Source organism: Aedes albopictus, chromosome 2 (genome assembly GCF_035046485.1).
Source record: "Aedes albopictus strain Foshan chromosome 2, AalbF5, whole genome shotgun sequence".
In the NCBI taxonomy this organism is placed as follows: Eukaryota; Metazoa; Arthropoda; class Insecta; order Diptera; family Culicidae; genus Aedes; species Aedes albopictus.
In genome coordinates, this window is record NC_085137.1 from 153,070,008 (window position 1) to 153,096,061 (window position 26,054).

Below are 26,054 nucleotides of genomic sequence, written 5' to 3' on the forward strand. Positions count from 1 at the left end.
ATATATTTTCTTGAAGGCTTATCAAGATTTTACAATTTTCAGTATTTGAGATTGATAATCTGTTTCTACGTTTTCTCGTATTCTCAAAAAAAATCAGATTTCTCTGTCCCATGGGGTAACCTGGGAATTTATCTACTATATATTTTATTTTGAGAAACTATTTTAGTTTTTTTAATGAGCAAAGCAAAAACAATGTGCTTTCCACATTCTAGTGAAAGTTTCTTTCTAAAAATTTCCAACCATCTTCCATAGTTTTGTCAGGAATTACGGCAGATAATCTTTCAAAAAAATATTTCAGTGATAAATTTGTAAATTTATTTCAAAGGTGCCTTCCTAATTTGTTCCCCAGATTCCTTCAAAAACTCTTCATGCTTGTTTCTCAATACCTCTATTTTATTTTTTTTTTCTGGGCTCTTTTGTGTAGCAGTCAATCAGGTTAGCACAGGCAAATCTAGTTAGCATAGGTTAGAATGACAGAAGTTGTATCATTACCCTACAAGATACGAAATACAGCAGACGTGTATCAACTACCTGAGTCTGACTTCAATTTCAGAAGTGGGATACCCGAAAAAAAAAGTTCTTTGTCATCATGGATATTCGAAGCAATGAGTCAACGGTATTCAGCGAAATTAATCAAAATTTTAACGGACCAATTGGAAAGAAAATCAGCGATGGAGGATCAAGTCTCTCTGGCGGATTTTTCTCTGGCGTTACAATGCATCCTGAGTTCGTTAGGGCGATGATTCCGGAGTTCGATCCAGAAGTTATCGAAGCAAGACGATGGATACGGAAAGTTGAGAGATTTGGTGAAGTTAGTGGATGCTCGAAAGGTTTACTTTGGCAGTTTGCAGTTATGCGGCTAGGAGTCACAGCAAAACTTTGGTACGAGAGTGTGGACGAAACCGTTGCGAACTGGGAAAACTTTAAGCTTAAATTGGACGAGTCGTTTCCAGCTAGAATTGATGAAGCCGACGTTCATGCAGAATTGATGAAGAGAACGAAACTTCGTGATGAAACGTACGAGAACCTCGCATATGAAATAATTTCTAAAGCAAGAAGAGTATCATTTGGTGAGGCGGCGATTATCAAGTACATTATTCGAGGAATTCCGCACCTGCATATACGTTCCATGTTGAGTGGTATGTTGTTCCAGTCTACAGATGAGTTAGTTTCGGCTTTGCGGAGAATGGAGAGACACGAAGAATTCAAATCGAAAATAGCAGACACGTCGTGTTACTTCGAAGACAGCAGTTTCAGAAGGTTCAATAGCAGCAATCTAACCGGATGTGGAAAACGCGGACATGAAGCAAAATCTTGTAACCAAACATCAAGACAAGACCATTTTGAAACATCCATTGGAAAACATCAACATCAATTGAACGAGTGTTTTGATGGACAACTACGCAACAATATACTGACGGTTGGACGAGAAGCTGATCTCAATCAAAAGTGTTCATATTCTTCAAGAAAAACACAGAAAAATCATGGTAGGGTTAGCATAGAACAGGTATATTTTGATATGTTTATTAGGTTAGAAAATCATTTAGTTGAATCCCAAGCTCTTTTTGACACAGGTAGTTCTATATGTTTAATCAAAAATAGTATTGTTTCAGGTAAAGTTCAGTTCGAAAAATCTTTTCAAAACTCATACGTAGGTTTAAATGATTCAAAACTCGATATTTTAGGAATTTTTAACACAGAAATTGTAATTAATAATTATATTTACACTTTACAGTTCAAGATTGTGCCAGATTCCACGATGCGCCCGATGTGTATTTTGGGATCGGATTTCATTAAGGGCAACAACCTGCTAGTTGAGTACGACGGTCGATTTATACAGTTTGCAATCAAAAGCCAATTGATTACAGAAGAATCTTCGAGTTTGGTAGCAGCAGCGGATGTTCCACTGTTTGATGATATCAATAGTATTGAGGTAAGCACCGACACATTTTTGAAGACTGATGTAGACATTTTGGATATTGGTGACAGTGGTACTGCATTGAAAGATATAAATAGAGTCAAATCTCTTTTCGTTGAAATGTATGACAATAAAAACTTGAGACCAAACCAGCCTGATATTCAGTATACAATGAGTATAGAATTGACAGACAATAAGCCTTTTAGTTTCTCTCCTCGCCGATTATCGCACAGCCAGAAAATAGAAGTTGAATCACAGATAGATAAATTACTTAAAGAAGGTGTAATTGAAGAAAGTAATTCCCCTTATGCCAGTCGAATAGTATTAGTAAAGAATAAAGACAAATCATGGAGAATGTGTGTTGACTACAGGGAACTTAATAAAATTACAGTTAAGGACAGGTATCCGTTACCAGTAATCGAAGAGCAATTAGACAGTTTGAAGAACAAAAAATATTTTTCAACATTAGATCTAAGAAATGGCTATCATCATTTGAATATCGATAAAAAATCTCAAAAATTCACGGCGTTTGTTACACATTTAGGGCAATTTGAATATAAACGAGTTCCTTTCGGATTATGTAATGCGCCTTCTGCGTTTATGCGTTTTATAAATAAAAATTTTCAGCCTCTTCTTAAGAAAGGAAAAATAAAAGTCTACATGGATGATATATTAATTGCTACGGAAACAATTGAAGAGCATTTGGAAATATTAAGTGAAGTGTTCAAAATATTAAACAAAAATCATTTGCAACTTCAATTAGCGAAGTGTTCAATACTTAAAACAAATATTGAATACCTTGGGTACAAAATAAGTGAGCATGGAATCCAACCAAGTGAGAAGCATATTGAATGTATAAAAAGTTTTCCGATTCCAAAAAACATTCATGATGTGAATAAGTTTATTGGACTAGCAAGTTATTTCAGAAAGTTTATTGCTAATTTTTCAACTATAGCAAAACCCCTCTATGACTTACTTAAAAAAGATACAAAATTCCGCTTTAAAGGATCCGAATTGAACGCGTTTGAAACACTACGAGATAAGTTGATATCACATCCAATTTTAAAAATATATTCTCCTTACGCAAGAACAGAGCTTCATACTGATGCCAGTTCACATGGATTCGGTGGTGTTTTAATGCAACAGCAATCGGATGGAAACCTACATCCTATTATGTACTATAGTCAAAGAACAAATAGTCATGAAGCAAAATTGCATTCATTTGAGCTGGAAACACTTGCAGTTGTCAATAGCATTAAAAGGTTTCATATTTATTTACAAGGAATAAAATTCACTATAGTAACAGATTGCATTGCTTTGAAAGAAACTTTGAATAAGAAAGATATCAATGTCAAAATAGCAAGATGGGAGATTTTCTTGTCAGAATATGATTTTGATATAATACACAGAAGTTCAATTAGCATGAAACACGCAGATGCCTTGTCCAGAATTCCTGAAATTTGTTTAATTGAAAATGAAACGAATTCTTTCGAAAGAGCAATTATTGCAAGTCAAATACAAGATCAAGAAATAGAAAGGATTAGGCAACAATTAGAATCTCGAGAGGATAAGAATTTTGAATTGAGAAATGGAATTGTCTATAGAAAAACTAAAAGAAATCAATTACTATTTTATGTTCCCAAAAATATGATTAATCAGATATTGAAAATGCATCATGATGATTTTGGCCATTTTTCTACGGAGAAAGTATACGAAAATATTAATAAGTCATATTGGTTCCCTAAAATGAAGGAAATAATTTCGCAATATATAAAAAACTGTTTAAAATGTATAGTATTTTCAAAGAAAAATTTCAGTAAAGATGGACCATTAAATATAGTAGAAAAAGGAAACGTACCATTCAATACTGTGCATATTGATCATTATGGCCCATTAACGTTGTCAAACTGTAAATTCAAGTATGTATTTGTTGTTGTAGACGCTTTTTCAAAATTTCTGAAATTACCCCTGTAAAACAACGAATACGAGTGAAGTATTGAAACATTTAAGAGGATATTTTACCAGTTATTCAGTTCCAGTTCAAATAGTTTCAGATCGTGGAAGTTGTTATACATCAAACAGTTTTAAAGAGTTTTTGATGCAATTCAATGTGAAGCATATTTTAACTGCTACTGCGTGTCCCCAAGCTAATGGTCAGGTTGAAAGGTTTAATAGAGTGCTTACTCCTGTATTAGCAAAATTAGTGGATTCTAATCCAAGACGTGGATTCACTTTCGTATTACAAGACGCTGAACATTTTATTAATAATTCTTATTGTAGATCAATTGCCAATACACCTTCACAAGTATTATTTGGTATAAATCAACGATTTTCTGGTAATGAAGATGTAGCAACTTTATTAAATGCAAATAGTGAAATGAAAAGAGATTTGGCTGAAATTCGAGAAAAAGCTATAGCAGTTAACCGAGCACTTCAAATTTACAATAAAAAACAATATGATGCAAAATGCAAAACTATATCAGTCTATCAAGAAGGTGATTTGGTGTATATACCACATCATTCTAATTCCGGTGGATCATCTAAACTGAAACCACATTTCAAAGGTCCTTATGTAGTTAAAAAAGTATTCGCGAATAACCGATATGTGATTTGTGATATTGAGGGACATCAACTAGCTCGTTCACCTTTCACTGGTATTTTTGATCCGACTAATATGAAATTATGGAAAACGGAAGTTGATCCAACATAGTACACATCGGGGGCGATGTGTTTGATCAGGATGGCCGAGCTGTAGCAGTCAATCAGGTTAGCACAGGCAAATCTAGTTAGCATAGGTTAGAATGACAGAAGTTGTATCATTACCCTACAAGATACGAAATACAGCAGACGTGTATCAACTACCTGAGTCTGACTTCACTTGAAAAATCGTCAATGAATTTCTTATTTTCTTTAGAAATTTTCGAGATTTTTCTTCAGAAATTCTTATAAAGATTCCTGAAAAAAACAGCTTAAAGGAATATTTTAAAAACCTTCAATACATTCATGGATTCCTATAGAAAATCCGGCAGAGATTCCTTTAGAAATCCTTCCAGGGATTCCTGCAGAAAGGCCTCAAAGAATTTCTTCAGAAATTTATCCAGCAAATCGTTTATAGATTTTTTGGTAATTTGACCAAAGTTTTTTTTTAGAAAGACTTAGGGTAGAAGCTTCAGTTTTGGCCAACCCGGAGTTTTGTTCATAGTGCGGTATTCAGCCTGTAACGATTCAAATTTATTTTTTAATAGTAGATTCTAATATAATATGATTATTACAGCTGTGAAAATGAAAATGTATGGTTTTGATTAAAAACTGTAAGAAAAAAATAATTTTCCTTAAAAAATCAGCTCTCATACATCTATTTTGGCTAGGGTGCTTCTAATTTGGCCACTCCCATAAGAAATACACGTGATTGGCCAAAATAGAAACCATAGCTGAGATTATGGCCAAAACTGCGGCAATGCTAATATTATACAAAAATCAAGTATTAGCTTGGTTTCTGCATTTTTCTAATAAAGTATAGATCGAAACTTTTCATTGACCCATTGGTAGTTTTGTTGGATTATTGGCTATATTTATAAAAATGATTTCCCTTAGACTGGCCAAAACCGGTGCACGTACTCTACATGGATTTCTTTGGAAAAAAGAAAGCTCTAATATTGCTCTGAAAACCTTCCACTAATTCCTTTCGAAATTGTTCCATGATCACTAGAGATTGCTTCATAAATTTCTGCTAAAAATTCACTAGAACCCCTTTTCTGAATTTCCTCATAAATTCCTCCAAAAAACCATACATTTGAAATTCCTACAGACATTTCTCTAGGTAAACCTACTATAGAGTTGGAAAACCTACTATAGAGTTTATACGAAATTTTTGCAAAGGATTTTTTTGAAAACCTTCCATTTCCAGATTCTTTTTTTTCAGAAATTTCTCAGGGATTTTTTTTTAGAAATTTCTCAAGATGTCCCTTAAAAAACTTTTGCAGGGGTAGCTTCAAAAATTCTTCTAATGGTTATCCACAAATTCTTTCAGGCATTCCTTCAAACATTTCTTCACGAACTACTTTAAGAATTCCTGCAAGAGTTACTATATGCATTTCATTGGATATTCTTGTTGATACATCTGCCGGGTTTTCATATGGACCGAATACTGCTGCAGAATTTCATTCATAATTTCATAATTTCATTCAGTAATTCCAGCAGGAAAAAATCTAGAGATTCTAACACAAACTCGTATAGAAATTTCTTAAGGAATTCCTCTTGGTCCATGGTTTGTCTAATTGTTAGTAAAAGATTTCTTACAGATCTTTGGTGAAATATTTTAATGAAACTTCAGAAGAAATCTTTGGTAAAGTCATCAGAACATTGTGGTACAATCTATTGAACTAACCGCCGAAAATTGGTAAAATAGATCGTTTGAGGTTTCTTTAAAACCATTGAAATCTTTTTAAGTATTTTCTAAAACAAAATTCAGTTGACCAAAAAATCTAGATAACAATAAATAATCTGTAAGATGTCTTGAAGAAATTTATGAAACATTTATGTAACGAATCCGAAATGTCATTTCTAATCATTGTGCTGGTCTTAGTGAGATTTTTAAAATGCAAATAGGCGACTCCCATTGAAATTTCTAAAGAAAACGCAAATCAAAAATACTACATATAAAAAAATTAAAATGAAATGGGGGAATTTGTTTCTTCGAAACACCAAAATCCGACTTTTAAGTAAACTTTAAAAAACATGAATAATTACAAGCTTTTGCAAATTAACAATGTATAAATGATGTGGGGCGCTAATCTGGACGCTTGCCAAGGGCGCCATGGAACCACGCTACGGCTCTGAGCCCATCTTGGCATTTTGGACTTTGTTCCCCTTTTTGATGTGATGCAAGCATCAATATTGACAAGAAAAACGATTGGCCATAATGCTGCTGATTTTCCAGGATGCTTTCCCCAGATTAGACTAGAATCAATAGATGTTGTAATCAATCAATTCTGAACTATTGAAAATGCCCTATTCACATTGGTAAACAATAACTTCGCACATTACTGCTGGCTAGGTCGGAACTCCCATCAACTTTTCCAGACAAACTCATATTACCATTCTTAGAAATAGCAAACAGCATTCTTTCGGATAATGGTGTTTCCAACAAGATTTGTTTGACCCATTTCAAATGTTGGTCTAGAATTCATCAAGCCGCTGGAAGTGACCCATAATTGTGTAATTAATTTGTGTACACTTAAATGATAAATTCGCCATTCAAGCAAGCAAACTGTAGAACATGACAAACCAAAACTAATCCCTAGCTTTGAACAGATTGACAATTCGCTGTGTATACTTCGAAAATTTATGGGACGTGTGCACTTGCGACAGAACGTGTCGAATACGAATTCAGAGATACACACGCTCCTAATCTAGAAGCAAACAACGGCAATTTCTCGGGCAATGCCACTATCAGAGCCGCGACAAACATTTCGATGCGCCTTGCTGGTAAGGCGTTAGTTGTTTGCACGTCGACGGCGGCGAGGAATCGGAGTTTCGACTCAGTCACATGGTGACACAGGGATTCTGATAACACCACTTGGCGAGGACATCAAATCACAAATTCTGTTTGAAATCCATTCCGAAGGCCATATTCTTGTTTTGATTTGATTTTCTTTGACGTCCGACCCAATGCGCGCCGGAGCGAACGGCGTTGTTTGCAATCGTCCAATAAAATAAGCCCGCCATGTACCGCCAAATACAATATGGCGGCTGAGCGTCGAGTGGCGAAAAATGGCCGCCGCCGCCAACGTCGCCAAATATGGCATTCATGAGCCCTGAGTCAGCTGCAGCTCACGGCACTCGTTGTTCCCATCGTCATTCATTATCAGCGAAGCGAGCATCGCACTGGCTTTTCAGTCTTATTTTTCTCCCAATTTGGCTTTTTAACCCCCGTAGGCTGTAAATTATTATTAAAGGCTAAAAAAAAAAGAAACTAACCTCTCCGGTTCGTTAATTGGGGGCCTTGTTTGGCTATGTCTCGTTTTCGAACAGAAAATCCGCCACCGTCTCGTCCGTTTGTCCTCTCTGGTTCGAGACTTTCAATTATCGTTCATTTTCCACTCTTTCCCACTTCTCAATTTATCTGGTGAGGCTCTTTCGGAATCGTAGATTGAAATAATAAAATTCCATAAAAAAAGCATCCAACCGGCTGCCGGGGCCTCGGGCGATGGGAGATCGTGAAAAAAAGGCGATGTCGGATAAAAGAAGAACCGTTGGAAGCGAGCTGTAAATTATTATCCATCCGTGGATTTATCGGCCTTTTTCCATCTCTTTCCAACGAAAACCCGTGGGCCGTTTTCAGTTTCAGGCTTCGGTTGGATCCAATCGACCATCATCGGGCCCGCGGCGGAGTAATCGGCACATTTCCCAGCCAGATCCAAGCGCGCAGCGCAGAAGGCTTCGCCACTTATATTGTGGCTGGAGCCATCCAACTGATCGCGCTGCGTTCCTATCCAACGTTCGCTGGTTGGCTCTTATCCGTCCCTGCTGCTGATGCAAGAGCGCTGATGCTGAAGCAAATGGTTTCGAAAAGAGGTGTCATAAATTTTGAGCGAACGAACGAATAAAGACAGAAAAAAAAACTGTTCAGCTTTTTATGTCTTCATTTTCTCGAAGAGATGGTGTTCAATCTACGGTTCCAACTCGACATCTCCGCCAGACAGGTTGCGGATCATGGCTTCTGCTTTGTTATCTGTTGCTTGAAAGGTGGGTCTTGTAAATTGGTGAGAACCGAAAGTTGAGCCTATCACACAAAATATGGATGGAAAGCTTTCAACTATCATTTTCGTTCAAATGTGAAGCATATAGTTCCTTGATGGCATAGGTGAGAAAATTACGATGATTTTGAACAAGACATGCTTGGAATTTCTCACTCATCTATCGCAACAATGTCGGCGTTAAGCCTTTGACGGGATTACTAGCTCTTTCTTCCATGCGTATGGTACAAATATAAGAAAAAAAAAATAAACTGACTCTTATCGTTTGCGCCCTAAAATCGATGGTTCAAAATTACCAAAATAGTCATAAGTGTCAACAAAGTCGATTTTTTTGGAACAAATCTTTTTCGACTCCATTATGCTTCCAAAACAACTGTACAAAATTTGGGAGCGATTGATTGTGTCCCCCTATTCCGCATTGCGATTGAAATTTGTATGGGATTTAGTATGGGAAAACGTACTTTTTTGCATTTTTCTCAAAAGTTGTAATGTTTTGTCTTAGACCGTGTAACTGATGACGTTTAGAGTGTCCATTTCCCGGGCATTTACCTTGTCCCGGGATTCGGGATAAAAATTGTAGCATATCCCGGGAAATCCCGGGATCCCGGGATTTTTATGAAATACAGTTTTCAGTGGAAATTGAGATGAATTTCAAATAAAACACCATTTGTCAGCTATTGTCTATCCATTTTGATGAATATGGAGGGGGATTATTGTTACAGTAGTCACTCATAAAAACAGCTTTTTTAGTTTCAGAAATCCGATAAATAATAGGGACCCTAAACTAAATTGCAATATGCTGCTGGAGAGCTAGCAGTACTTTTTTGATTAGTTGCAAAATATGAATGCAATTTGCCCAAAATGCTTTTAGCATATGTAGGGTATTGTAACATTTAGGCAGGTGTATCTATTTTGGGAACATGCCGCTATAACTAAGTCATTTTCAAACCGATTCATTTGAATTTTTGTACAGAGTTAGATGCTGTACGTACCTAATTCTATACAAAATTTCAAATCAATCAGTTTGAAATTGACTTAGTTATAGCGGCAAGTGCCCAAAATAGGTGCACCTGCCCAAATGGTACAAGACCCTAGATATTGTTTTATATAACTCTTGACTGAGCTTCTAAAGGGGCGAACATGTTTCTGTAAACTAGGTATTGTCTCGATTATATGGATAACCAAAAAATACATGCCCACACAAAGTTTAATAATTATCGAGTGAGTAAAATTTTTGTTTTGATTGTTACTGAGGATTTCGTGATTTTGTGGTGCAATTATAGAAGTCGTCAAGAGAATGTGTTGTTAAACAAAACTGAATCGTCCTCTTGCAGGCTCCATCAAGAATTTTTTGAAATTTAACGCAATTGACAATTTTTTTAAAAAATGAATATAAACTTACGGCAGTGTCGCTGGAAATTGGGCCGACCAAATTTTAAGATGAGAGCGGAAATATAACCTATTTTCTATTACCTTTCAACTGCTTTTAACGAACTTGGCTAAAAATCTAGGAAAAAAGTTATTAAGGAATTTAACTTTTAATGTCATCGACCAAAAGTTTGGGGTCACCCCTCCTCAATATGATGTATCATCGGTCAAAAGTTTGGGGTCACTGTCGTAAAACATGTAAAACTGATTTGGTGATATCTTCGCCATCTATAGTTCAATTTTAATCCTTTTTGGCTCAATTCAATTATAATTACCTAAATATACGTTAGATGTCTTTAATTTAACGCATTCAACGATTTATGCATAAAAATGTTATGTAAAGTAAACACATTTCAACGCATTTTAAAAATTGAGGAAATTTTACGTTAAGTTTTAGTATGTAAATTTTAACAAATATATGTGGTTCAATGGCTTTACAGTAAGTACCACTCATTACGTTTCAAATAAGCCAAGAAGAATTAAAATTGAATGAAAGATGACAAAGATATCAACAAATCACTTTTCCATGTTTTACGATAGTGACCCCAAACTTTTGGTCGATGACATCAAGGGTTAAGGACTAACGTCTTGAAATCCCGCTTCAACAGTGCATCAGAACTTCAGATGCATAAATCTCAAAAAGCAAGCTTTAAACGACAGTGCATTTTTTATTCTGTTCTTGCTCACTTGTAAAAAGCTTAAAATAAGAAACACAGGTGCGTTGGTTTTGTTTACGAAGAGATTTGTGCTCTCGAAATCGTGAGTAGGTGCCAAAGTCAGTCATTGTGGCAGCAATTTTGGGATTCTAATAAGTCTGTCCTAAAGTTACTTAATAACTTTTTTTTCTAGATTTTTTAGCCAAGTTCGGTAAAAAGGAGTTGAAAGCCAATAGAAAATAGGTTATATTGCTGCTCTCATCTTAAAATTTGGTCGACCCAATTTCCAGCGACACTGCCGTAAGTTTATATTCATTTTTTAGAAAATGTGGCAACTTTGGATTAAGTTTACATGCAAATATTTTTTGAAAAACTTTCACCAAATTCATGTTCAAAGTTACTTCAACTTATTATCTTTCGAATGATACCTAGGATTTTGAAATCGAACGCAAATTGGCGGAGATATGGGCCTAAAAAAATTACATGTTTTTGAGGAGGTGACTCCAAACTTTTAATCGGGAGTGTATCATCAGGTATCAGAAGGCCGGCTCCAGAGGCACGTTATCCTCTATTTGGGACATTTGTGCCATCGCCAAAATAATAGCCTATTTCATCATCTACCTGAGGGAAAAGGAAGGAAATAAGGATAAGGATGGGGATAAGGGCAGGTAGGGAAATAGGATAAGTACCCTGGAAGAGGATACTAACGCATAAGCGTCTTTACCACAATGGGTTCAAACAGCGCCCTGAAAAGGGCACTGTAATAACGCATGAAGCGAAAGAGAGCCTATAGCTCTTTACCACAGCGGGTTAAGAACAACAGAATATCCTGAATATTCAGGTCTCTGAAGTCAGTTTCACTTAATAAGTGTTTACCGAATACTCGGAAACGCAGTTGCGCAAAAACTGGACAGTTACATATCAAATGATACGAAGTTCCATAATCGGATTCACAGCTATCACATGCAAATGAATCAGCTTGCTGAATATTCGCCATGTGATAGCTAAGTCGGCAGTGGCCAGTCAATGCTCTGACCAGAATGCTGCAATTCTGCTTTGACAGATTTGTAAGATACTTCGCCACCCTTGGTGATGGCTCAGTACAGTACAATTTGGTTTGACGACATGACTCCAAACTATTCCAGTATTGTCTGTGTTGAGTAGCAGCCCAGGTGTGAATCTGAAGCTTTACCCAACACTTCGATATCGGAATAGCTGGCTCAGGGCCAATCAAGTCATGTGATGCTCCAGTGCGAGCTAACTCATCAGCCAATTCATTTCCAGCGATGGAAGAATGGCCAGGCACCCATAAAAGGTGAACAGCGTTTGCTGAATTCTGCTCCTCGATTTGAGTTCGACAAGCGATAACTATCTTCGACCTGGAGTTGGACGAAGCAAGTGCTTTAATAGCAGCCTGGCTATCTGAACAGAAGTATATTACTTTGCACATTACGTGCTGCTGAAGTGCTGATTGCACTCCGCACATAAGAGCAAAGATTTCGGCCTGAAAAACGGTGCAGTGTCTACCAAGTGAATAAAACTGATATAGCCTTAGCTCACGAGAATAAACACCAGCACCTGCTCGACCTTCGAGAAGGGAGCCATCAGTGTAACATACGATGCCGTCTGAAATACTTCTTTCCAGATATCCAGATGTCCACTCTTCCCGGGAAGGGAATTTCGTGGAAAATGTCCTATATGGAAAATTACAAGCAATTGTAAGATCACTTGGAGCAAGGACAATTTTGTCCCAATCCACCAAAAGTGGAAACAACGAGGTGTGTGTTGATGTGCGGTTCACAGGAGTTTCCTCTAGTAGACCGAGTACCCGTAGACGGTAAGTGTAAGAAAGTGCTTCTTGTTTGAGATGAATGTGTAGTGGAGCAACGTCAAAGAAAACTTGAAGAGAACGCTCCAGACATCGCCATTAAGGACATCCTTTGGGGATGACCTAACTTTGAATGGACCATTCTCATTTCGCCCTTTTGCCACCACACTAGACATCCATAGGCCAATATTGGCCGAACAACAGTTGTGTAGATCCATTTGATATACTTGGGTTTTAGACCCCAAGTTGTACCAAAGGTTCACCGGCATTGTCCGAAAGCCATACAATAAGCTTCCCTGATTCTGAACTCAATGTGAGGTGTCCAGGAAAGCTTGGAATCAAGAATGACTCCAACGTAACGTACTTTACTTGTTCAGTCACATCGATTTCAGAATCAAAGAGACGCAAAGGTCGAACGCCATTACGGTATCGCCTTTCCGTAAAAAGAATAATAGATGTTTTATTCGGATTAACCGAGAGGCCATATTGGCGACACCAACTTTCAACTACCTGAAGGGCGCTTTGCATCAGGTCGAAAAGGGTGGTGAGACACATACCAACTAACAATGCTAGGTAGTCGTCGGCAAAACCATAAGTAGGAAAACCGCTATTATTGAGTTGCCTCAATAGCGTATCTGCTACGAGATTCCACAAAAGCGGGGATAAGACTCCCCCTTGGGGGCATCCATAAACACTCAATTTCCTAATCCCTGCTAGACGCAATGTCGGGAAGAGATATCGGTTTTTGAGCATTTGATGAATCCAATTGGAAATCATTGGAGATATACCATGACTCCGTGCGGCTTCCAATATGGCATCGAAAGGCACGTTGTCAAAGGCACCCTCGATATCTAAGAAAACACCCAAACAAGATTGCTTTTGAGCGAATGCTTTCTCGATATCGTAAACAAGCCTGTGTAAAAGAGTCACAGTGGACTTACCAGATTGGTAGGCATGGCCAGATGAACATCACGGATGTGATGATCCACATGCGTTCTTGTGCTTGATTCTTGTTAGCTCTCTGCAAGTGAATTCATTTCCCCAGAACAATTAATTTTTTTGTTCATCAATTCCTTAAAATATTTTTAGCGAAATTGATGTAGCAACTGTAATTACCGACTAGCCCAGTCGCTTTACTCTCTCAGGGTAGGCAAAAGCTTGCCGGAGGTTACTCACACCTTTTAATCAAACGAAGTGAAAAACGTCACAGTGAAAAAACAATACAGGACAGGGCTTAGCATGAATGAAATAAACGTATACAAACAATTCAACTTTACATAACATTACTGTTTATTTAGCCTAACACTCAGAAAAAAACTATGTTAAAATCAGACATATTTGAGGTAAATTCAAATAAATTGTCAATTTGTTCAGGCCACAAATACAAAACTGTTTTGAGGAAATACAACGTCACATTTGAAGCAAATGCAATCCATGTTTGAAACAAAAATGCATCTTCTGACAGATTATGTTAGAAATAAATGTAAATATTTTTTGTTTTTTTTTGTGGCAGGTCGGCCCTACGGAAGTATTTGTTTTCCCATTAAACTTATAAAGTCATTTCCTCCGCTGGAAAAACCTACCTCCCGTATTGTACTTTCAACGCCAACATCATGTATACAGTGTATCAAACAATTGTCCGTACACACTAAGATCAGCTCGGTATTTCTCCTATCTTTTTACTGAGTTCTCAACAGCAGATTTAACTCGGTACGCTCGGTTGTTTCTTTTGCGGATATTCTGTAAATGAGTTACCGAGCTCAGATAATAAACTGTCAAAAGATACTGATACACGGTAAATATCGTTACTGTTGAACGGTAAATACGATAACCGAGTGTACCGAGATAAATCTGCTGTTGAAAACTCAGTAAAAAGGTGAAAAAAATACTGAACTCAGTGAAAAAATTACTGAGCTGGAACATCTGAATCTTAGTGTGTACAGCAATTTTTACATCAAAATATTTGTTCATTCAAATGTTCATGACTTTCTTATACGTCAATAAAAATCGCTGAAATTTTGACTAATCATAAAACATATATTGAAGCTCCATTGGAAAAAATTGAGCGAGATTGAATAAGTTTTCTGAAAGTTATAGAACTTTTAGTAAAGCTTGATGGCATTTTAATCAAAATTGCAAGACTTTATATCTCAAAGAATATTGAATGAAATATTTTCAAAATTTTCTGAAGGAACACCAACACATGAACATTTAAAACACAATCTTGTTTTGGTTAATTTGCTCACTACAAAAAAATATGAAAAATCTGCTTATGAAGTTGACGATGTTTATAAATTTACCATATTTTACACATATAACCTGCCAAACGTTTTCCACTTATAAGAGTGCATTAATTGAATAGACAAAAACGCATAGAATCTACTTTGCATATGTAATTTAGTAGGTCCTGTATAACAATATTACATTAACAAAGTTTTAGGAAGTTGAAAACACTTGGCATTTTTTTTTTTATTCTTAATCACTTAACCTAATTTACAGCTCTATTGTCCACTAGGGCACTACGTGAGCGTTTTTCAATTGACAGCTATACCTATTGTACAGAGCCTAGATGTATTCTATTATACTTTATCGAACTGGTTGCCTTTCTGCTGCTTTCACATTTTCTACTCTACATGTAGAATGATGAGCACAAGGATGGATGATAGGTGGCCGTTGTTCCTTTCCAGTCCGATTGGGGGTCCATTATGAGTAGCAGTTCGCCGATGTCCAGGTATCCGGGTCCGTTTGAGCCATGGGGCTCAGAAGAGGGTCAGTGTCAGCCACTCTCGGTGAAGAGCAACTGACGAAAAATTGCAAGTGCCGGGGCTGGGAATCAAACCCATGACCATCCGCATATGAAGCGAACGTGTGACCAACTACGCCACAGGCCCCGGCTCACTTGGCATTTTTATTGATCAAAATATGATAAATCTCCAAATAATACTCTAAACATACACATATTTTTTATATTTTTTGTAGTGAATATAAAACCTCAAACAAAGCAACATATGAAAGCCTTAGGTATATGCTGAACATAACAAAAAAAAATGGAAAAATTTCAAAAGTATATATTAAGATATAATGTTTTTAAAAATTGTTCTAAAATCTCATAAATTTTACTAAAAGTTCTAAAACTTTCAGAAAACATATTCGATCTCGTTCTCGCTTCTCTTAGAGAACAGACGCTCAGGTCTGCAGGTTTGCTGAAAACTATAACTGCTCATAACTGCACATTTGTAGTATTTGCACATTTTGCTGGTGTTGAGGTCATATCGGGGATCATCATCAAATCACAAGTACTTTCCACTACCTGCAAAAAATACAAGTTAGTTCTAGGATTTATGACAAAAAAATATCAAGTCATTTTGTCTCATTGGCCAATGTAACCGCATAACAGTCACCCTGGGAAAATAGACTGGTTTTTTAAAGCATGTCATCAATCATTCTTAGGTCATATTTATTTTCTGACAATTGGTCCAGCAAATAAGAAGTGCTGTAGAAGATTTTATTGCTAAATTATTGATAACGAATTTATTGATTTTTTTTTGCAATTTCGCTACATTCTCATAAAAAAAGTTTCGCTATGTTACTAATACGCGCCGTCAAGATTATTGCAGATACATTTTTTTCAGGCGATAAATAAACGTTAATTTTTAATGAGCCTATGCTTACGACACGAATAATGATCTTTCAATAATTGCATGTTATACTAAGTTTTGATTTAGTTCTATTTAGTTTTTCAAATTTAGTGTTGCTTCTTCTTATGTACTTTTTTAATCATATGTTTTCGATCCGGTTCTTTATAAAATGTAATCCATGAAATTTATTTTCAACATCTGCAGTTTTGATTGCATTTATTCAATTTAAAATTGCATTGTATTGAAGCCCAACGCACTAAGGTTGACTGCGCATAAATATTGTACATCCCGTCATCGACTTCCTGCACACAAAACTTCCGACAATTGACGAAACGAGTTTTCAATTGGACGTCTTATGTGTAGGTATGGCGAACGCCTCGCGCGTATTCATAGAGAACTGCTCTTTGCTTGCAGTGTCGCGATTTCTTTGATGGCACTAATAGCGCTTTTACGATCATACAATAACAATACTCATTATTTCAAATGACGATTGCGGTCGCATTTTATTGGTGGCAGGTCTTTGGGGAGAAGATTTTCTTCAATCATAGCCAACGAATCCCACCATGCAGGGGTTGGTGCTTCCTTTTACTCAGCTTCGACAAGGAGAGCGCATGGCAGGGTTTATGGACTCTTGGCGAAACTGAAGTATCAATTTTCATTTTTTTTTTCGTGTTTGCCGTGATCCATACATATGGAAGTACTTGTTTTAACCTGAGGCTAAGCATATGGCTATAGCGCCAATCGAAATGATAATGGTTGACGTTGAACACTTTTAGATCTGACATGTTATCACTACAACGCATCAGCTCGTGAATGTCGGCTCGTCGTTCAAAGGCTTATCAATTCTCCAGCAAACTTGGATTCTTCTTTTTAAGCTGGCGTAATCGCTTATTCACTACCGATATCAATACGATTTTGTACGTACATATGTCTGACGATGTTTCCGAAAAATTAAGCAAATCTATTGACAATTTTTCAAATGAAGCGCCGCTGTCTGCATCCGTCGCGTAGTCGGTTTGACTCATGTGCGGCACTTGGCGGTATACTGTCTACGGTAGAAGTTTTTGGAGCCTTTGATGTTTGTTCTTTATCGCCGAGGGTCGCCTAACCCGGGTGGTCGTAAAATTTACAATTGGCAAGATAAAGATTGTCTGCGAAATTGGTTCGTTGCAAAAATTTGGTCACTGGAATTCTATTACCTATATGGAGAAAACCATAACAAGGGGCAGTGCTTCAACTCACTATTTTAAATGGGACCATTTGAACACTAAGGATTGCATTATTAATCAATCCCAAGTAGTTAAATTTAATTACAGTAATAGGAGATAATCAGTGAAGTACTAGATTGAAAGTAGTGAGCTGGATTTTTGTATGGTGAGATGATCGATTCTTCATTTCTGCAATGAAATGGTGCAAACAGCGTGGGTTATATGATTTCTTGTCTAATTTGATGCTGATTGAGCAAAAGTTTGGATAACTGTGTTGTTGTATTTCTTGCAACTTCAACAACACAGTTACCCAAGTTTTTGCTCAAACAGCATCAAATTAGACAAGAAATCATATAACCCACGCTGTTTGCACCATTTCATTGCAGAAATGGAGAATCGATCATCTCACCATACAAAAATCCAGCTCACTACTTTCAATCTAGTACTTCACTGATTGCCTCCTATTGTTCTCGAAGCTTTTGAAAACTACCCAAAATGCTTCAATGTGTGAATATTTGCATCTTTGGGTCTTCAAATCATTGTATTACATACAAATTTTGAAATTTATCCAGCTGAATTTCTGAAATATTATCAGTATTTTGAATTACATAGTATTCTTAATCAAAAAGAATTCTGGAGTACCCTTGGGAGTACCGAAATAGAGCGTACCATAACAATGTGGGAGGTTCTATCAGGATTTTAATGGATCTTTCGAGGTTTCATTTCAATGTTTGTGAGTTTTTGCGTGCCATATCATGATTGCCTCCGAAAAGCTAGATTTTGGGATGCATTTGACTTTCCCGAATTTTACTAATTTTTGCTCACTTCCAACAGCATTATTATCAATGAAGCAAATAAGCACAATACTTTAGAGAATATGATGCAGTGTTGGATATTTAAACGTATATTAGGTTGATCCAGAACGAATTCTATCAAAATATCAACTTTTGAAATTATTTCGGATTATAAATATTTTTTTTTTATAAATATTTCTTTAAATTTTATTGGTATGCGTTGCTCGAAAAACTTGAAACAATTCGTGCTAAAAGAATTAAGTTTCGTCAAGTTTTTGTATACTTATGATTTTTTAGAGTTCTAAATAGCCGAAAACACAAAAAGATTCGGGAATGACATTCTACACATAGTGAGGCAACAATTTGAATTGTGGGATTTGAATTATGGGATTCGAGTCATGTGACAATTTCAGATAAAAACTCAAAATTCTGCGAAATGTGTACCTATATCATCAAGAATTATGGAAATAGTGAGATCATGCGATTCAAGTTGTAGTGTTATCCGAATTTGACGAAAAACGACCTTTTTTGGTGTAGTAAATATAACCCAGATTTAAATAAAATCTAGATCGAACTTTAAAGTGTATTCCACATCCAACATCAAATCTTAATTGATTTCAGATATTCCTACTACCAAAACGTGGAGACGAACCAGCCTCGGACTGAAAGTCTCGATAATAAAGATAAATAAAAAAAATACCGGATTTGTCAAAATATTTTGTTATGCTTAGCGAAATTCGACAAAATAATAGATTCGAACCTTTTCCCCAGTGGTGGGACAGGAGTTCGAATTAGATGCACACATATCTAGACACAAAACATGCTGTAACTCAAAATTGACATTTGGCAAACAAAGACATTTGGCGTAACTTTGTCCAGCGAAGTTTTAGCTCATGGAGGGCAGAACCACTTCATACATACATTTATTTGTTCAACATCACATTTAAGACAAGACATAATCAATAATAGTACGCCACAATACTCGGTTTGTGGCTGCCGCTCTCTATCCTCGTTCGCGCCTAATGCTCGCCAGGTCACGCTCCACCTGGTCCGCCCATCGTGCTCTCTGCGCTCCACGCCTTTTTGTGCCAACCGGATCAGTTGCAAACACCAGCTTTGCAGGGTTGTTGTCCGGCATTCTTGCAACATGCCCTGCCCACCGTATCCTTCCGGCTTTGGCCACCTTCTGGATGCTGGATTCGCCGTAAAGTGCAGCGAGCTCGTGGTTCATCCTTCTCCGCCACACACCGTTCTCCTGCACACCACCGAAGATCATCCTTAGCACGCGTCGCTCGAAAACTCCGAGTGCTTGCAGGACCTCCTCGAGCATGGTCCATGTCTCGTGTCCGTAGAGGACCACCAGTCTTATTGGTGCGTGGGTGAATCTTTTTCGAATTTCACGGCTCACGTTGTTGTCAGCCGTTAGTAAGGATCCGAGGTCGACGAATTCCTCCACCACCTAGAAAGTATCCCCGTCTATCGTAACACTACTACCCAGACGGATCCGGTCGTGATCGGTTCCGCCTACCAGCATGTGCTTTGTTTTCGAGGCATTCACCACCAGTCCGACCTTTGCTGCTTCGCGTTTCAGGCGGCTGTACAGCTCTGCCACCATTCCAAATGTTCTGGCGATAATGTCCATGTCGTTCGCAAAGCACACAAATTGATCGGATTTTGTGAAATCGTTCCCCAGCTGTTGAGCCCGGCTCGTCGCATCACACCTTCCATAGCGATGTTGAAGAGTAGGCATGAGAGTTCGTCACCTTAGTCGCAGTCCCCGACGAGATCCGAATGAACTGAATAGTTCACCCTTAATCTTGCACAGTTTTGCACACCATCCATCGTTGCTTTAATCAGACTAGTTAGCTTCCCAGAAAAGCCGTTTTCGTCCATAATTATCCATAGCTCTGCGCGGTCGGTACTGTCGTATGCCGCTTTGAAGTCGATGAACAGGTGATGCGTTGGGACCTGGTATTCACAGCATTTCTGGAGTATTTGCCGTACGGTGAAGATCTGGTCCGTTGTCGACCGGCCGTCGATGAAGCCGGCTTGATAACTCTCCACGAACTCATTCGTTTTAGGTGACAGACGACAGAGGATGATCTGGGATAGCACTTTGTAGGCAGCATTCAAAATAGTGATCGCCATGAAGTTCGCACATTCCAAATGGTCGCCTTTCTTGTGAATGGGACAGACTATCCCTTCCTTCCACTCCTCCGGTAGTTGATCGGTTTCCCAGATTCTCCCAGACTATCAGCCGATGCAGACAGGTGGCCAACGTTTCTGGGCCCATCTTGATGAGTTCAGCTGCGATACCATCCTTACCAGCTGCTTTGTTGGTTTTGAGCTGGTGAATGGCTTCCTTAACTTCCCTCAGCGTGGGAGTTGGTTCATTTCCGTCCTCCGCTGCACTGGCGTCGTCGTTTCCTCCGTTGCCGTGGTCTCCCTTGCCTACATTCTCCACGCCATTCAGGTGCTGATCGAAGTGCTGCTTCCACCTTTCGATCAGCTCACTGAAAGTGTTGGTGAATTTGTGTCGGGAGTGTTACCGAGAATTTCGTGATTTGTGTTACGTGAAATGTTGAATTGTTTATGGCAGGTAATACTCGTGGTTAGTGTAGGTGTCACCCAGCTAAAAAGCTCCCGATAGGCTAGACAGGACAAGGCCAGGCTTCACCACCCTAAAAGCAACCATCAGCACGCTACACATCGTAGTTGGAAAACCCACCACGAGAGGGACTGGTTACCACCAATTGGCGGCCATGAGGGGTGGCGAAGCGGGGCCATTGAGAAATGGGATGGCTGGAGAGGGCAATGGCCGAGGCACGAGGTCATGGACCTCGAGGCGATCGGAGACTCAGAGATCGTTCACTTGCCCAGAGTTCGTCGACCAAGATAGATTGAAGGCTAAAAGTTGAAACGAAAGAATTGATAAAAAAAAAGCTTGAAAAGTGGAAAGAAGTTGAAGTTCAAGAAGTTTGTGAAAGTGGACAGAGAGAGTGCGCAGTGGACTACAGGTAATTCTACCACCACTTCCTGTATGTTAGCCCATTTGTAATGCCCTCTCCGTGTAACAGAACCCCTCCGTTTTTGGTGAAAAAGTGCTCGACCGATTTCCCTACTGTGTCTTCGTAACCATCTGGGAAAATTCCGGCACAGAACCCGTCGAAGGCCGATCCGTTACCATATCGGCAGGACGGAACACGTAGGAGGTTCAGGAGCCCGTGCGGTACAACCCCAAGCCACCCCAAACCGAGGACGTCGCCATCGCTGATAGCGGTGTGAAGTACCGTGCGCCGCCATCGCGTACGCCAGCACCAGGAAGCTGTACGGAGACCTGCGCACCGCCATCGCGCGCAATACCCAGGACGCAGAGGTAGAAGGTGACCAGGAGTGGTGGAGTGCTGCAGAAGAGGGGCCCCCAACGTGAAAGGTCAGGTTAGATTAAGAAAGTGGGAGATAAAGGGAGTAAGAAAGAAAGTGCCAGAAATACAGGGGAGTAAAAACCGTAATAAAGTGTAGTTGTCCGTGAAGTGCTGTGGTGATTATCTGTTTCAAATTGCGAGAGTTCCCTGCCCGCGAGTTACGGGACGCGAGCGTGCCGACCCTGAGGCTATTGAGTCGGGGAGTCTCAGTACAGCTCCCGACCGACTTGTCCGATAATTACATCACGTCCGTTCGTCAAGAGGCCTCCGTCTTTATCCCTGCAAATTTCGGCTCGCGGCAAGAAGCCGTTGCGGGATGCGTTGAGCTTCGATAGAACTTTCGTGTTTCTTGGGAACGGCACAGCAGTTCCATTTCTTCGCGCTCCGCTTCTTCCAGGCGGCGCTTTTTCTCCCGGAAGAGGCGGGTCCTGCTGTTTCCGCTTCTGTTTGTAACGTTCCACGTTCTGTCGGGTCCCTTGCTGCAGCATTACCGCCCTCGCTGCGTTCTTCTCCTCCAAAACCGTTGTGCAGTGCAATGTGCACTCTTCGTCAAACTATTTTTTCCGTCGATTCCGTTCCACGTACCCGATGGTGCTCTCGGCTGCGTCGTTGATGTCTGCTTTCACTGTACTCCAGCAGTCCTCTAGAGGGGCCTCATCGAGCTCGCCCTCACCTGGCAACGCGGCCTCGAGATTCTGCGCGGGTGCTGAGGCGACATCCGGTTGTTTCAGTCGCTCTAGGTTGTACCGTGGCGGTCGCCGGTTCCGTACATTGTTGATGACGGTGAGTTTTGAGCGCAGTTTGACCATCACCAGATAGTGGTCGGAGTCGATGTTGGCGCCACGATAGGTCCTGAGGTCGATAATGTCGGAGAAGTGCCATCCGTCAATCAGAACGTGGTCGATTTGAGATTCCGTCTGCTGTGGGAATCTCCAGTTGAAACGATAAGGGAGGCTGTGTTGGGAAAAGGTGCTACGTATGGCCATATTTTTGGAGGCGGCAAAATCAATGAGTCGTACACGCTAAAACTGCTCAGCACTAAAATGTGTAAGACCTACTCATAAGTGCATAATTTCCAGACCACACAAAAATGTGTAGCAGTTACACATTCTCAAAAAACAGCTCGTACACTCTTCTAGATGCGAAATGTTGATTTTTTTTGTTTTCCAAGGTCACTAGTAATCCTACCTAGTGTAACAGTTGGGAAAATCCAACTGTTAGAGCGAGATACACAAAAACATCGATGCCAAGTTTACTTGCGCATCCCTAGGTAGCCAACCGTGTCCAAACTCTCACTCTCTCTGAATCGAGCCGAATCTAAAAACCTTATATACCTGCAGCTAGCGATCGTGTCGCCGGCTGCGTACATACATAAGCGATGAGTAGAGTAGGTAGCAGATAAACAAATCAGCTGTTTGTAAATCAGTCCAAATAAATCGCCACGGAGGAAACATCTCCTCTTGTTTTTGTAATCGCAATAAATCAGTGTTCGCGTTAATAAAGTGTTTCCCTATAGTGCAATTAAACGAGTTTTATCCAAGTGTCCGAAATAGAAACCGCGGCGGGCGCGAACAGATCAAAATGTTCGCGCCCGCCGCGGTTTCCTTTCGGACACTTATTTAAAACTTCGCAATTTGTCGATGGAAACACTTTATTCGCGAACACTAGAGAAAACTACTTTATTGCGGTTCGAACTAACAAAACAAGAGGAGATGTTTCCTCCGCGGCGGTTTATTCTAACTGATTTACAAACAGCTGATTTGTTTATCTGCTACCTACTCTACTCATCGCTTATGTATGTATTACGCAGCCGGCGACACGATCGCCAGCTGCAGGTATATAAGGTTTTTAGATTCGGCTCGATTCAGAGAGAGTGAGAGTTTGGACACGGTTGGCTACCTAGGGATGCGCAAGTAAACTTGGCATCGATGTTTTTGTGTATCTCGCTCTAACATTAGCCGGCCGCCTTGAAATCTGTGATTTCAATTGCTCTCTTACTTTCTCTCTCTAACTTACACAATAATTACTGCTATTGTAACACAAATTTTGTCGTTTGTTTTGATCACAACATTCTACTACTGGTTTCACTTCTTCTGCTCTTATATACTCTACGGCCTATATACTGTCGACCTCGCTGACCGTTGCTGGTGCTACTACTGACCTAGTTTTCTGATATACTGTTTGTTGTTGGCTGCACAACTGATCTACTGTTTGTAATTTGGCTGCACTCGACCGGAGTGCATAGCTGTTGATCGTAGTGCATCGAATTTCATCATTTTCACCGCTAAAAGATGTGCTGAATCGGGACGAATGAACACGTATGTACCGGTACTGATGCTGCTGATCTTACGGACACGAAGGACGTACTGGAATTTGGTGATGACAATGACCTTGGAAGGAATCAGAGCGTTAATGATTAATCATAAATTTAATCATGATTAATGATTAATGATTAAGATTAATCAAAAATCAGTAATCATAATCACCAAAATTTCTCATTTAATCATTAATCATTAATCTTAATCACACTGATTTCGCAATTTAATCATTAATCAGTAATCATAATCATAACAAAAAAAAATTAATCAATCATTAATCATTAATCACCAAAAATTTTTCACCATATAAAATATATGATCCAATTTGAATTGGTTCAAATGCTGTTCTTCTTGATTATTTTTTCAATAATCTCCCAGACAGAGTTACCTTTTACTTTTGGAACTTCAAAAATATTTTAAACAATAATTATATTTTAATCATTTCCTGTTTTTTGTGATTGATTAATCATGATTAATCATGATTTTTAATCAATGAGCCATTTTTAATCATTAATCATAATCAATAATCACAGATAAAATCAATTATAATCATTAATCATAATCATTAATCATCCCAAAAATAAAATTAATCATTAATCATAATCAATAATCACCGAAATTTGAATTTTAATCACCAATGATTAATCATGATTAAAATATTTGTTAATCATGAACGCTCTGGAAGGAATCAGGTGAGTGGGAGTGCCGTATGCTTACTACGCCGATCGGGTTGTCTGCTGCTCGCCGCAGGTCAAGTCGCTGAAAAAGATGAAAGGGTGCTTTTTTACCTTTATAATCAAAAATTAAAGCGACTTGCCTGGAACGGAGGCCAACCTGGCCTCCGTGCGTGCCGGGTGGCACTGGTGACAGATCTTTTCCGCATCGGGATGATTGGTTCTACTGGACTAGTTGATCGATGATTGTTCTTTCAGGTTCTGTATCTATTTGCTCTCTGATGGTCGTTTGGCGATTTGCCGGCGGTGGCCGTGGGAATACGTTGACGGAGTTTCTAAAAGATCCTGGCTGGACTGACGACGGAATTTCGCTCTGGACGGTGGCATATCGATGGTACGAATGGCTGCTGAACCACGGCGACGGATTGTCGCGGGCTCTGGACCCATTATGCATTGTGCTTTGGAGATTGGGTTGAATATAGTTGCTGGAAGAGATGAGAGTTTGCTTTTTAATCTTGTTAATCGAACTACAAAACGACTTCCCTGGAACGGAGGCCAACGGGCCTCCGCGGGTACCGGACGGTACCGATGCCCTTCTCACTCTCCTACTGGATGAACGCTTCGTTGGATCTGGATTGGTGGTGCGGTGTTGGACGAAATTTTAATGGGCAAACTGGGCTGCAAACTGCCGCGACGGATAGTCGCGCTTGGACGGTACTGTGCCGCCGGAACTGATGATTGGTGATCAGACCCGTCGAAACGTGTGGCTGTGGATCTGCGACGACGGATTGTCGTGCTGGGACGGGACTGCCGTCGGAACTGCTGACTGGAACTGCGACAACGGACTGTCGTGCTGGGATGGCGGGTTGCCATCGGAACTTCGGCTGATCAATTTCGGTGGTGATGCTGCATGAAGATCGCTATCGCTGGAACAGATGAGAGGGTGCTTCTTTACCTTTATAATCAAATGAAAAAAAGACTTGCCTGGAACGGAGGCCATCGTGGCCTCCGCGGACGCCGGCTGGCATCGGAATCCCTCTCACTGTTCGCTGCGTTGACTATCTGAGTATTACCTACGAGCTGCTACTGGTTCGACGAAGCTACGTACTGCGAACGTCGATCTCACTGGCCAAGCTAGATGACGACCACTTGTAGCGCGCCAAGGGCAGAATGCGCACTTCTGTCCTCTACCAGATACGGTTGCAGGTTACCTCAAAGAGTCAAATTTGGTACCAAATATAGTACGAGACTAACGGGGCGCCGGAGCGCTGGCGTTGGACGCCGCTGGAGCATTCATGCTGAACGAACTTCATTTCATGCAACATCTAACCACCACCGAAACTATACAGACCTCGAATGACAGGGGTACGTTTGACGGGCTCGATTGGAATCTGCTCCAGATGACCGGA

General features: G+C 39.5%; 1 protein-coding gene across 1 annotated transcript; it reads left to right on the forward strand.

Annotated features, from left to right (window-relative positions):
* Nucleotides 1-446: 446 nt before the first annotated feature.
* LOC134288774 (uncharacterized) lies at nucleotides 447-25,121 on the forward strand. Its single transcript, XM_062854646.1, has 2 exons — nucleotides 447-2,354; nucleotides 24,904-25,121. The coding sequence occupies exons 1-2, from the start codon at nucleotides 590-592 to the stop codon at nucleotides 25,119-25,121; spliced, it is 1,983 nt and encodes a 660-aa protein (XP_062710630.1). The 5' UTR covers nucleotides 447-589.
* The last annotated feature ends 933 nt before the right edge of the window (nucleotides 25,122-26,054 follow it).

What these genes read in the sequence shown, in the direction of transcription:
- LOC134288774 (XM_062854646.1), top strand. Translation starts at nt 590, where the DNA reads ATGGATATTCGAAGCAATGAGTCAACGGTATTCAGCGAAATTAATCAA. An exon ending in AATCGAAGAGCAATTAGACA is followed by an intron (nt 2,355 to 24,903) that starts GTTTGAAGAACA and finishes TTGTTCTTTCAG; the next exon opens with GTTCTGTATCTATTTGCTCT.